At 39.5% G+C, this 11,557-nt stretch overlaps 1 protein-coding gene and 1 long non-coding RNA gene across 6 annotated transcripts in view; one reads left to right on the top strand and one right to left on the bottom strand.

The window, feature by feature from the left end:
- Nucleotides 1–1,464: 1,464 nt before the first annotated feature.
- LOC148394860 (uncharacterized) lies at nucleotides 1,465–4,209 on the top strand. Its single transcript, XR_015859642.1, has 2 exons — nucleotides 1,465–1,592; nucleotides 3,823–4,209. It is a non-coding gene; the product is annotated as an uncharacterized LOC148394860 (long non-coding RNA).
- The window catches only part of gkup (glucuronokinase with putative uridyl pyrophosphorylase), a 15,485-nt gene continuing 6,549 nt past the window's right edge, over nucleotides 2,622–11,557 (bottom strand). For 3 of the 5 annotated variants that reach the window (XM_088381923.1, XM_088381921.1, XM_088381919.1), the window contains exons 9-23: nucleotides 10,625–10,716; nucleotides 10,373–10,478; nucleotides 10,212–10,291; nucleotides 10,051–10,119; nucleotides 8,557–8,617; nucleotides 8,449–8,465; nucleotides 8,252–8,309; nucleotides 7,783–7,875; nucleotides 7,468–7,528; nucleotides 7,267–7,380; nucleotides 6,513–6,570; nucleotides 6,305–6,373; nucleotides 5,970–6,033; nucleotides 5,781–5,852; nucleotides 2,622–3,578 (exon numbers count right to left, since the gene is read on the bottom strand). In XM_088381923.1, coding sequence (XP_088238049.1) covers nucleotides 3,483–3,578; nucleotides 5,781–5,852; nucleotides 5,970–6,033; nucleotides 6,305–6,373; nucleotides 6,513–6,570; nucleotides 7,267–7,380; nucleotides 7,468–7,528; nucleotides 7,783–7,875; nucleotides 8,252–8,309; nucleotides 8,449–8,465; nucleotides 8,557–8,617; nucleotides 10,051–10,119; nucleotides 10,212–10,291; nucleotides 10,373–10,478; nucleotides 10,625–10,716 — 1,110 coding nt within the window. In that variant the 3' untranslated portion in view covers nucleotides 2,622–3,482. The remainder of the gene's footprint in view (nucleotides 3,579–5,780; nucleotides 5,853–5,969; nucleotides 6,034–6,304; nucleotides 6,374–6,512; nucleotides 6,571–7,266; nucleotides 7,381–7,467; nucleotides 7,529–7,782; nucleotides 7,876–8,251; nucleotides 8,310–8,448; nucleotides 8,466–8,556; nucleotides 8,618–10,050; nucleotides 10,120–10,211; nucleotides 10,292–10,372; nucleotides 10,479–10,624; nucleotides 10,717–11,557) is intronic. The other 2 variants (XR_015859641.1, XM_088381920.1) reach the window with 2 other exon arrangements.

The following is an 11,557-nucleotide window of genomic DNA, read 5'->3' as shown; positions in this document are numbered from 1 at the left end:
TCCAATCAACATGAAGAATACGTACCAAAAGGTGTTTTAAACTTCCAATTGCAAACTTTAAAACTCACTCACATTTAAAGAAAATCTGTCGTCTTTTTGTCTGCATGAAATATTTTCAAGCAACAACTTATTTCATATTATCAAAATAACTAAAATGATTAATGAAGTATCATTTCGACTGAATGAGTACAAATTGCTAAATTGCAAGTTCAGAAAAAATGCATTCACTCCATTTTCTCATCATTGTAGAAGTGTGAAGTGCTTTTTTTTTTAGCCAAACAGTAATTACAAGGTGCTCTTTTTGGTTCACAGACAGGATTTGTATAACTAACATATATAATGCGTGCTTCAAAAGCTGCAAATCTCACTCCACATCACTGAGCAATATAAATCTTTAATTTATGGTCTCTCTGTTTGACTACCTTTGGACGTGTGAATACGTATGGGGAGGGAGCAGGAGCTGCAGAATGCAGGCTGTTGAAGCCAGTCCAATTATTGTATTGGCAAAGGCACTAAAAACCAGGGCTGTGGACTCGGTCGGATTTTTGCACCGAGTCCGAGTCCGGCTGTCCATTTTTTGTGTTAATTCATGTGACTGCTTCGTCTTTATTCAAGGCTAATTTAGATCAAAATCTAAATGATTACAACAGTTTTGTGATGGCTTTGTCTTTATTAAACATATAAACGAATACAATAAACAGATACTTTCAAGTTTCAATTCAACGACTTGAGTTTGTTCTTAGGAACAAAATCGCCTCAACCAAGTCAGCCTTCATCGCGCCGCGCTGATCAGACATGATAAACTTGAGACCGGAAAACAGGCGCTCTACGCTGACTTGGCTGATTGGCATTGCTGTTAGTGTCCGAGTCGCTGCCTTGAGGCCGGACGCATTCTCAGCAGCATGATGAAAATAAAATTGAACGTATTTTTTTTATTGTCGGACTCGGTGGACTCGGTCAAAATCAGCACCGAGTCCGAGTCCGGCAAAAATGACCGAGTCCGAGTCCACAACCCTGCTAAAAACCACAGATGGCTCTGTCATCACCGAACAGAATACGGCAAAAGTCCTTGACAGAAGTCAACATGCTACCAAGTAACACGTGAATTAGTGTAGAGTAATGTTCCCTCTAAGCTGCGCAGCTGCGCAATTGCGCACTGGTCGCGCAGTCTTTGCGCACAAGAAACTCCATGCTGCGCACAAAATAGAATTCTGCATGAACTGATTGATGAATATCTAATGATAGACGTAATCTGATCTAATTAAGTGGACGAGTGACTTTCTTTCTGTGCCTTTTTGTAGTGTAAATCAGTAATTGACAGGTGTCCAGCCAATGATATATGGTTCACTTACGCTACATATACTATGTATGACACATATGAGTCTTGCACATTCGTGCCGCGCAGGTTAGCTAGCTAACCACAGTGCGGCGGAGACAATCGATGCGAATGCTAAATTAGCTAATCATGGCGAAACGAATGAGCAGCGACACATCCACTCGCCAAGACAAAATAAATAAGAGATGCGGCAGTTCTTTTAAGTTTGGATGGCTGTCGGAGTGTGTGCAACTACAAGAGGAAACAGTGAAACTGGGTGAGATTTTCTCTTTTTCCAATGAGAAAGGCCTCCTGCGAAACATGCAGTGAAGACAAAGTGGCGGGCGAGTTTACTGAGGGAAAAATATGGAAGTTGGACAATCCTCAAGCGTTACATTCAGCAGAAATGTTATTTGAAAGCTGTTGAAATTGTTCAAAGACTCAAGATGGGACAGGGGATAGGTACATTATTGCGAGACAGCGCAAAAGATCGTCAGAAAAGGAACGAGCTGTCACAAAACAAAATCCGACACCGAGCAAGTTAAAGTTCTCATTGACAATATTTATTTATTTACTTACTTATTTGTTTATTAGTTTATTTATTTAATCTAACGTTGCACACAGTTGTCCACAGTGTGCACAGGGAGCTTGTGTGTTTGCACAGACACTTGAAAAATTAGAGGGAACATTGGTCCCTCCTAACCCCAAGCTTCTAGACACAGCACTTGTTTGTGTGTCCGTAGCTGCAAATCAGAGAGTGAATGATAAATTTAACCAAGTCGGAGATTGGGATGCGCTGTGTGAGCAGCCAGTAAACCTTATGCTCCCCCTCTGGAGGAAGCACCAAATCTTGGACTCGCTTACTACTTTGCGCGCCGCGCACACGCTCGAGCACACTGTAATGATGTGGGTAAGAGCTGTTTTCTGCTTGACTTACACAACACACAAAATGTTATATTTAATATTAAACGAGACACTTTTACATCAAATTACTCTAAATTTCCAGTTAGTTATAGCCCATCCCCAAACACTTTGGGGTAAAAAGGTTGGTCACCAGGGAGCAGACAACCAACTAGTCAAATTATAGTCTTAATTTAACCTAATGAACATGTTTTGGAATGTGGGAGGAAGACCCTGCTAGCACAGGAAGAACACGTGATAACCGCTGACTTGTGAGTGAGGCGGACGTGCTAACTACTCGATCGCTGTGCCACTCCAGTTTTGAATATTTCCAAGGGACTTTCTGTAAATTTTCAATCCTTTTGAAACCCTACCAAAAAACAACATATAAATAAAACACAAAACATTTATAAAATTAGTTTTTAATTACTGTAGAAAAGAACAGACTCACACCTGCACAATGAGCACATTACAAATTTTACGTTCAAGAACCGTAATTCAATTATAAACAGTAAAAGGTAAATTATTTTTACATGAATTATTATTGAGCTCTAGCGTAGAATGAAAACTATTATGAGACAAAATAATTTTTATAATCTGGTTTTTCCACTATTTAAATACAAACCTCATTGTTCCAGAGTGGGGTATTTTTCACATGCAGTGCCTAGAAAAAGTTTACGTACTCCTTGGACTTTTTCACATTTTGTGACCTTACCTTTTTTGTGTATATATTTTTAGATTTCATGAAAGAAATCAACAAAGTACCACAGTTGGGAAAAAAATGACATACAGTTTTTAACATCTTAAGCGAATAGAACTCTGGAAAATGCTGTGCCTTTATATTCAGCCCAAGTGTTTCCACATCTCTGTTGTTACTTTGTAGTTGGCTTCTCTTGATGTCATAGCTACAAACGAAAGGGAGTATGCAAACTTGAACGCTGGACCTGAGAGATGAGCTCGCGAGCCAGGACGGTGCTAGTACAACACAATGGGGATGGGTTTTAAATGGGGCAAAAGAAGGAGAAAAAAAAATCATGGGTTTTGTAGTTGGCGAACATACCTTAACCTCTTAAAGTAAGTTATTTTAAACTAAAAAAGCAAAGAATAAAGTTCAAGTGGTTTGAATACTTGTTTAAGATACTGTACGTATATGACCCACTATTAGTACCAATTGCATATACGTATCTATTTACATACGTATGTTTCTTCATATTCCACTGGCCCTTGTTGGCCTTGAGGAGCCTGACTTGAAGCCCTAGGGAGACAGTCACGCTTGAGTGGTGGCTGTGCTGGCAGATGGGTCGTACGGAGTGATGACACAGAAGACATAGCCCCTCTCTTGGAATGCTTGTCTCATTTCCTCCTGTTTGCAGACAACCAGATATTGCTGCTTTCAGTAATAGTCAAACAGTAACCATAATTGGTACTTAATATTATTAGTATGTTATTAGAGTTTACAAAAATAAAAATGCATATTCCCAACCATAATGTACCCTAGCGGGTATCCTCCATAGGTTGATGATGATCACTGTTATTGTTGGATAAATTGTATATATATGTTATCATGCGTTCCCTAATGAGTATTTATTAATAAAATTATTGCACAGAATGCTTGCTGTTTCGCCTTGCAGACGTCCACCAGTCCACAACAAGTCATACTATGCTGTCTGGAGCTTCCTGACCTTCTACATCTCTGGGAATCCAAGAAAGCTGTTGATAGCTCAAACTATTTTGTTGATGTCTGTGACTTCTTATTTCACATAGCATTTTGTCTTTGCACTCTTTTCTCATGGTGTCTTGTCTGCAACTTCTTTTTTCACATAGAATCTTGTTTCTTCTCTCATGAGACAAAGCCCGCACTTTCCCCCACCCCAGGGGCTAGTCTCACATTGCATTAGGCATTTCCTAAATAAAAAGAGTGGGGGGTGTAACAGACCTTTAGTGTATTTGGATTGCTGTAAGTCTGGATGCACTCCTCGCGAGAAAAGACTCAATATTCTGCCTCACTGGTTTTGTCTGCTGATCCTTTTGCTGATCTTGAACCTGACAGTTATACAACTTGCAAATACCCATAGACATTCATAGGAATAGCAAGACTCGTGTAAATTGTGAGCTACACAGTGTAGCAACTATGTTGTAATGAGATCAGTTGCTTCTGAGTATGTACAGGAGATGTAAAACCTAAATCCTCGCTTATGACGACATGTTCCAGACCACTAATGCGAGACATGACTGATATTGATGATGTGAGAATGAGGAAAGGGAGTGACCCTTGAGCAAGTTCAACTGAAATACCAGACACACTTCCGAGACTTTGTGGCGCATGACTGAGTTTGAGGTTTTGCCATGCTCAGTCATACAACAGCAAGTTGAAATTTGCAGTGTATGCATACATAACTCCCAATATGTTCAAAACTCATATGGCACTGATTGATATAGAAAATATTTATTCTTTTTCCTCAAACCACTAAATGAGTGATACTTTTGAATACCACTAGCCAGAGCCCGCATAACACTGAGAATCATTGAATAGTTTAAATTTACATTTTTATCATGAAATACATTCAAACATTAGAATAAATCTTAAACTTTTTTGGGGGGAGGGATTCAATATTGAGCTTCTTTTTAACTACAACTAAATCTCGATTTTACGCGGACTTTGTGGTCTAGAATTTGGGAATTGCATTAACCCCAAAAGCGCGTTGTATAGAAAGATTTTTTTGAAAGGCATGTTTTAAGGCAGCCAAAGGGGTCCTTTGTTACGTTAATTTACATCAGGGATGCTGTTGGGAAGCCGAAGGGGTCCCTTTGTGAATTCTCCCTACATATCAAAGTCTGTTGACATTTTATTAAAAGAAAAGCAATACGCAGATGAGAGTATCAGGCAGACTGAGTAAGTCATTTTGATGCTATGTGATTTGGGTGGAAGAGAGAATAGAGCATCCATTCTCTTTGACTTGTGAGTGACTGTGTGGATGAGGTGCTTCCGCGGGCTTCCCCCTTTCTGACTCAAAAACGATCTACGCTATCCGTAACACTGTAAATAAAGCAGTGATAAAGATCAAACAGCCCCACTTCTTATTATTTAACGCCTTTAAATTGGTCACAGAAATTCATCGAATCACTAGTGCTAAGGTTTACGGGCTTTACGCGTTAGGCATTTAGCTTCGTTCGGTCTTACATATATCATCCATTTAAAATACTACTTGAAAATGTATTTATGACAACAACAAAAAAAGGGGTCCATGACCAAACCCCTTTAGACAGAAAGTCGCCCAGGATTGAAGAGAGTAAAATTGAGATTTAGGTGTATTTAAGTACATATTGTACGTGTTAAGTATATAGTTTAAGTACATTTCAGTTGTATTTATACATATTTTACAGTAAATGTGCTTTTGAGGACTAAAATCATTGTACCTTTTGACTATTTTAATATTGGCCATTGTGGTGATCCTTGAAGAGCTATATTTTTTTTGGGAGGTGATACTTGTAAACGGTTTGAGATTTGAACACTGCCATCAATAAAGGCAACTGCAGCTGGAAATATTCTGTGTTGTATTCTTACTAGTTTTTCTGGGTCTCGACACAATCCCACCACTGCCCCTCCACTGCCTGGTAACTTCACTGCTGAGTCAAACTGCAAGAAGCACAAGGCATTCGGAGAAACAGCATTTTACTTTTGAGAAAGACACAAATTGCTATTGAAAATAAATATGAAGTTTATATGTAGAGACAGAAATCCCTGAATGGCTACCTCCTTTGCTAACGCCACCATCTTGAGGTTGCCAGGTCCAAGGCACTCATCTGTGTACACGGACCTGTTGGAGGCAGTGTATCTGCTGCTTAGTCTAAACACACTTGTGTGGCTGTACAAACAGCTGCTTTTTCACGTTTAAACTTTGACATTATTATTCTAAATACAGCGCAAAAAGAATCTCTTAAATGTGTCCGTTGCATCAAGATAAGACATGGCTCTATTTATGTTAAAATTCTAAGACAAACTACAGTATTTCTAAAATCCTCAAGCGAATATTTGCAATGGTTCCATTTCTAATATTGTGCATTGCAAATAGTTTTACGATGATTTACCTCCTTAGCTCAAAGTTTTCGTCCATTAGTTGCGCGAGACGGTTCCAGTCTTTTTCCAATAGAGCCACCCTGAGAAAACAGATGGGATGTTTCTTTCAGCCACGGCTAAGGTGAAATGAAGGTCTTGTATTAAAAATGTTTCCTCAAAATACACCACAAGTGTTTACAATCTAAAAAAATATACTTGAGACATAATGACTTGCTCTACCTGGCTTGATCAGTAAGGTGAGCAAATGTCTCCATGGCTTCGACCACAAGAGGCTCCCCTGAAGAAAGACAACTCATGCTATATAAACAACCTCTTTGCAACCACTTTTTGTGATCTACAACTGTAAATAAATATCATTACATGATACAATGTGGACTATAAAACCACTTAAAACATTGTGTGCCAATTTCAGGTCAATTAAAATCACTGATTTTATGACAACTGAATTGAGTATTATGACTTTTCAGATTTAAAACGGTAAACTCCCATTTACTGTCATGATTTTGGTCCTGACATTACAAAGATTTTTTTGGGGGTACAATTATCTTTTTTATATTGAATGTAATTCCAGAATTGACTGAGTGAACACTTATGTTTGAAAGTGTAAATTTCTAGGGCTGATGGGAAAAACAGCCAAGCAACTCAAACTCACTTGTGTTGACCACAAAAATTGGTAGAAACAAAAATGTATGACCGAAAGCAATGGCTCTGGGTTAATTTTCATCTTTAGGCATGATTCCTTTTGTGTTGTCCATTACCCTTGCTCTTTCTCAATTACGTGTTCATATGGGTTTGTATTATTTTCCAAATGTGTTTAAAACTCTTTGGGAAAACTCAAGTGCCATAAATGCTGTAAAAACATACCTAAAGTATATTACTTATTGCGGGGGTGGTCCGGAGTGTAACCAATGCGAATGGAGGAGGAATTAGTGTTTTATTTAATAATAATAAAAAAAAAAGAAAATTAGCCTACCGCTGAGCCAGCGTTGTCGGACGTTGTTATGGATGCGCCCAGAGTCACTCGGGTCACTCAAGTAGGCCAACCAGAATGGAGGCAGGCCGCTCATATCAAGGGAAATGTAGTTCCCTTAAAGTGTAAAACACCACACATGCCATACATTTAAACTATAAACTGATTTTTGTTTCATGTGTGTGTATTATACAGTGTGAATACCATAACCCTGTTCTTCCATGAGCTTCTTGCTGAAGTCCATGTAGACTAAACCTTCGTAGACCTGCACAACAAACCATAATTCCCTGCTACTGGTTGTGCACATAACGGTCAAGACCCACTCCCACCGAGGGGCAAAGATTTGCAATTTTTGGCAAAGTTAACAAATGCACGTTCATGTCAGGGTTCGCCAGGGTTCACTCAAGGTAGCCAATTGCTCGCCAGATGTTCACCAGACCGTTTTAGAGTTTTTCTTGTAAATGCAAATGCTCTGTACCCCCGGTCACGGGTCCATCCCTGTTTACATGTGCTACTTACCTGCGCAACCCTGTCTTGAAGGCCTGCAGTAATGAAGAGTTCATCAGTTTCCACATTTAGAATGAAGTTGGCTCGGGTTGGCTTAGGGAGATCCTGGTATGTACAAGAAAGTTTGTCAATCACTAATACAGAACTTCAATTTGAACGCTGTTTTGCATTTTCTTTGTGACTCCCACCAAGTTATATAATATTGGTTGTGTATGGATGTGCTTGTTCTAATATTATTCTTGTAATTGTTTTTTTTTTTTTTTTTTAGATGTAGTCAACTGGTAACAAACACACAAAGTATTTACAATCAAATTGTGGGTTGATTGCGCATGATTTTAAATGTCTGTATTTTGTAAAGAAACAATTTTCACTTGATTTGAAACATTTGGAATGACTCTCACAATGCACTTGGAGGAGGTAACAAAGACAGGTCTGAGTGTCAGTGGTGCTGTGTCAGTACGTCATTACGTTACTTCCTTACATTATCTGTGAGGTTGTAAAATTTCATGAGACACTTCAAGGTAGCTGAGACGATGGCACTGCAAACAATATTGCAAGACCAGTATATTATTTCTTATGAACTGTATGAACCAAATAGAATAACCAAGGCAAAGTGCATTGAAAAGCAAGTTAACATGTAGTGCGTCCTTTGCAATGGATGACAAGAAAGTTATTAACCTGCTGCCAGCGAGGCCCTACAACAAAAACAGAAAGAAAAGGACATTTAGGTTCCTCTTTTAGTTTACTCGCTTAGTCATAAGGCAATTAGTACGAGTGGCCCCTCACCACTTGTCGTGGAATATTTGTGTCATACTTCAATGTGAAGTTCTGCTTTGTCAAAGCGATGCTGTGGAGAAACAAACAATGTCAATTACTAAATGGGTTTTCTAAATATGTCTGCAGGTGCAATGAATTATGCATAATTTCACTTTACCCAAGGAGAAATTCCATTAGTGTTGGAATAATTTTAAGTGAAGCTTTGGCCTGCCAGACCTGGAGGCCTCGCCTTTACGAGTTTATCTTTCCTTTTATCTAGGTTCTTCCTTTTTAGTGATAGGGATGTCTTTTGATCCCTGTCAGCCATTTGTATCCTTCCTGTCCTTATGTTGTCTGTGTGTTTTGGTTCCCGTAAGAGGCCTTCACTAACAATGAGCAGGGCTTATTTGCATAGGTGACATGGGCTTTGTTTGATTCACAGGAACTTCATTCCTTTTCATTTAGATATAGGTTTGGTTCATAGATTGTAGTTTATCAGACCTGATTTTCTTTGTTAAAGGTTACATACAGTTAGAAGTAGTTGCATAAAAGTTATCCCATATTTACTCAATGTTTGTTTAAGGAACTGCATACCGGTTACCTCACGTTTGCTTAATGTGTGTTGAAGTGTTTAGGACAAGTTACTTATTATTATTATGTGTTAATTTACCAAGTAGATAAAGTTAGCAAAGGTCTAGTTGCATTTGTTCCACAGCAAAGCGGCAATCAACGTGCTTCAAGGTATTTGATCACAGTCGACGAAGAGTCAGCCAACTGTGAGGGAAGACGGCTGGGGACGGCCTCTGCGGGGGGTCACGAGCCAACAACGAAGTGCTAATTCACACCACACTACATTCTTTTGCTAATCAGCGTTGCTACAGACACAATCCCCCCTCCCTTTAGTGTAGCAACGCCTCTGTAACCAGGGCAACCATAACATTAAAAAGAGGGGCACGTGGAGTAAGGACTCAGAACTGATGGAGGTTGTAACTGAGATTGCTTTCTCTATCGTTCTCCTCGCGAGTAAACCTGTTCTGGTTGTCTTCTCCTCTTCATTCCAGCGAGTGATTTAATGTCTAATCGTATTTAGACCCAACAATTAGTAATAACCTTAGTTATGTAATTATGAAATTAAGCGCTAACACTGAACACTACTATCTAACCTACTTGCCGTTTGGATTTGGCATGTTGCTCGGTGAAGACTGAAATAAGAAGCATTATGGAAATAAGACCTGCTGTGAAAGTTTTAATTTCAAATGGCTTGCTCAGACATGTTTCTGGCGATAGGTAACCCCCAAAATATTTAGGGTAGTGTGGATAATTTCACACTTATGTGGGCACTGCCCACTGGGCAGGCACTCAAGAGACTCAAGCGTACGCAAACCTCTTGAATATGTTACCGTTAAGAAGAGCTGTCTTATTAAATTGATTGGCGAATGATGACATTTTTTAAGATAAAATGACTAGTACAGTATTCTTTCTTTAAAGGATATATTCAATCAAAGCGCTTCCACCAAATCTCACCCTTGTTTGCAGCAGAACTGGTAGAATTTCTTACATGTCGCTTGCAACAATCTGAGGCCTCCAAAATACCTGCAGTGGATGAACCATACAACAGATATGACAGGAGAAATTGAAAAATATTGTTGCGTATCAAAGGTAATCTGTTATTGGATCATACAAACCCTTCTTTTCTACTGATACTGAACAAATCTTGTAAGCTTCCAAACTCTGTGGGGTCGTTGAGAGGATGAGGAACGAGAACCTGTAAGATCAAAGCAACTTAGTCCTTGTTGGTGGTAGTGATGATGATGTGGGGTGCACCAAAGTGTGTGTACTGCTGTACCAATGTTTGACTTTTCACTAGGGTGACCTCGGCCCAGAAGTTCATGATAGTCATCGCGATGGTTTTCCCATTAAAGCAGTCTGATGGATTCCCCATTAAGCCAACCCTGCCATTATCAGTCAATTTATTGCAATAATCACATATTCTTTATGGGGGTAAACATAATGATTAAAACAATAACTAAACATTATACTTCAATGAAACATCAACATAAATCTAAGTTATTGTTATCATTATTATTACTATGCAAACCTGGCAAAAGACCGGCACGTAATTTGTCTGGCAGAGTTGTTTTGTTGCTTGGTGGAGAAGCGAGTGAGCCACTTGGTGTAGTCCGATAGACCCTGAGATGTTAAGTAACACACATTGTCATTAAGGAAGGGCAAATGAAAAGGAGATGTTAGTTCTATATAGAGATGCACCGATCCTATATCTGGATCGGATATCGGCCCCAATATCAACAAAATAGATGGATCGGGTATCGGAAAATGCAGCCGATCTGTGAGCCGATCCTTTCCTTAATCTATTGGGACGTGGGCTACGTCATACGTTAGCAGCACGTGTGCCGCATGCCACGAGAGTTTTCTAAACAAACGCAAACATGGAGCGAACGAAAGAGTCAGCTGTGTGGAGGTACTTTAAACTGAACACGCCAACTCGTTCGACGGCAGTTTGTAATGTCTGCAAAGCTAATGTTGCCAGGGGTGGTGGTATTACTGCCAGTTATAGTACTACCAATTTAAATTAAGCATCTCCAGAAACACCATGCAACGGAGCACCAGGAGTTCCAGCAGTTGAGCAGATCTAAGGGAGCGGGAGGTGGACCTACACGGCAGTTAACGTTAGCAGATGCACTGCAAAGACAGGAGAAATTCCCAGGCAATAGCGCAAAAGCTATGAGAATTACTGAGAAAGTGCTGGAATTCATGGTTTTGGATGGACAACCAATGAGTGTTGTTGAAAACGAGGGCTTCCGACGTTTACTTGAGCACCTGGAGATACTATGTTGTGATTTGTCCTTGAATCCTTCAGGGTTTTCGTACATGCACAATGTTGCACAGCATATCCTTTGACGTCCATCCATCCATCCATTTTCTGTAGCGCTTTGTTCCCACGGGGGTATTACATAAATTCACAAACCCACCAGTTAAGAAAAAAATGCACCCTCTTAAAGGGTAAGCCAAT

Source organism: Syngnathus floridae, chromosome 7 (genome assembly GCF_059516105.1).
Source record: "Syngnathus floridae isolate MCC-2025c chromosome 7, RoL_Sflo_1.0, whole genome shotgun sequence".
Lineage (NCBI taxonomy): Eukaryota > Metazoa > Chordata > Actinopteri > Syngnathiformes > Syngnathidae > Syngnathus > Syngnathus floridae.
Note: the sequence above shows the minus strand (reverse complement) of the source record. Positions and strands in the feature narration are given on the sequence as shown.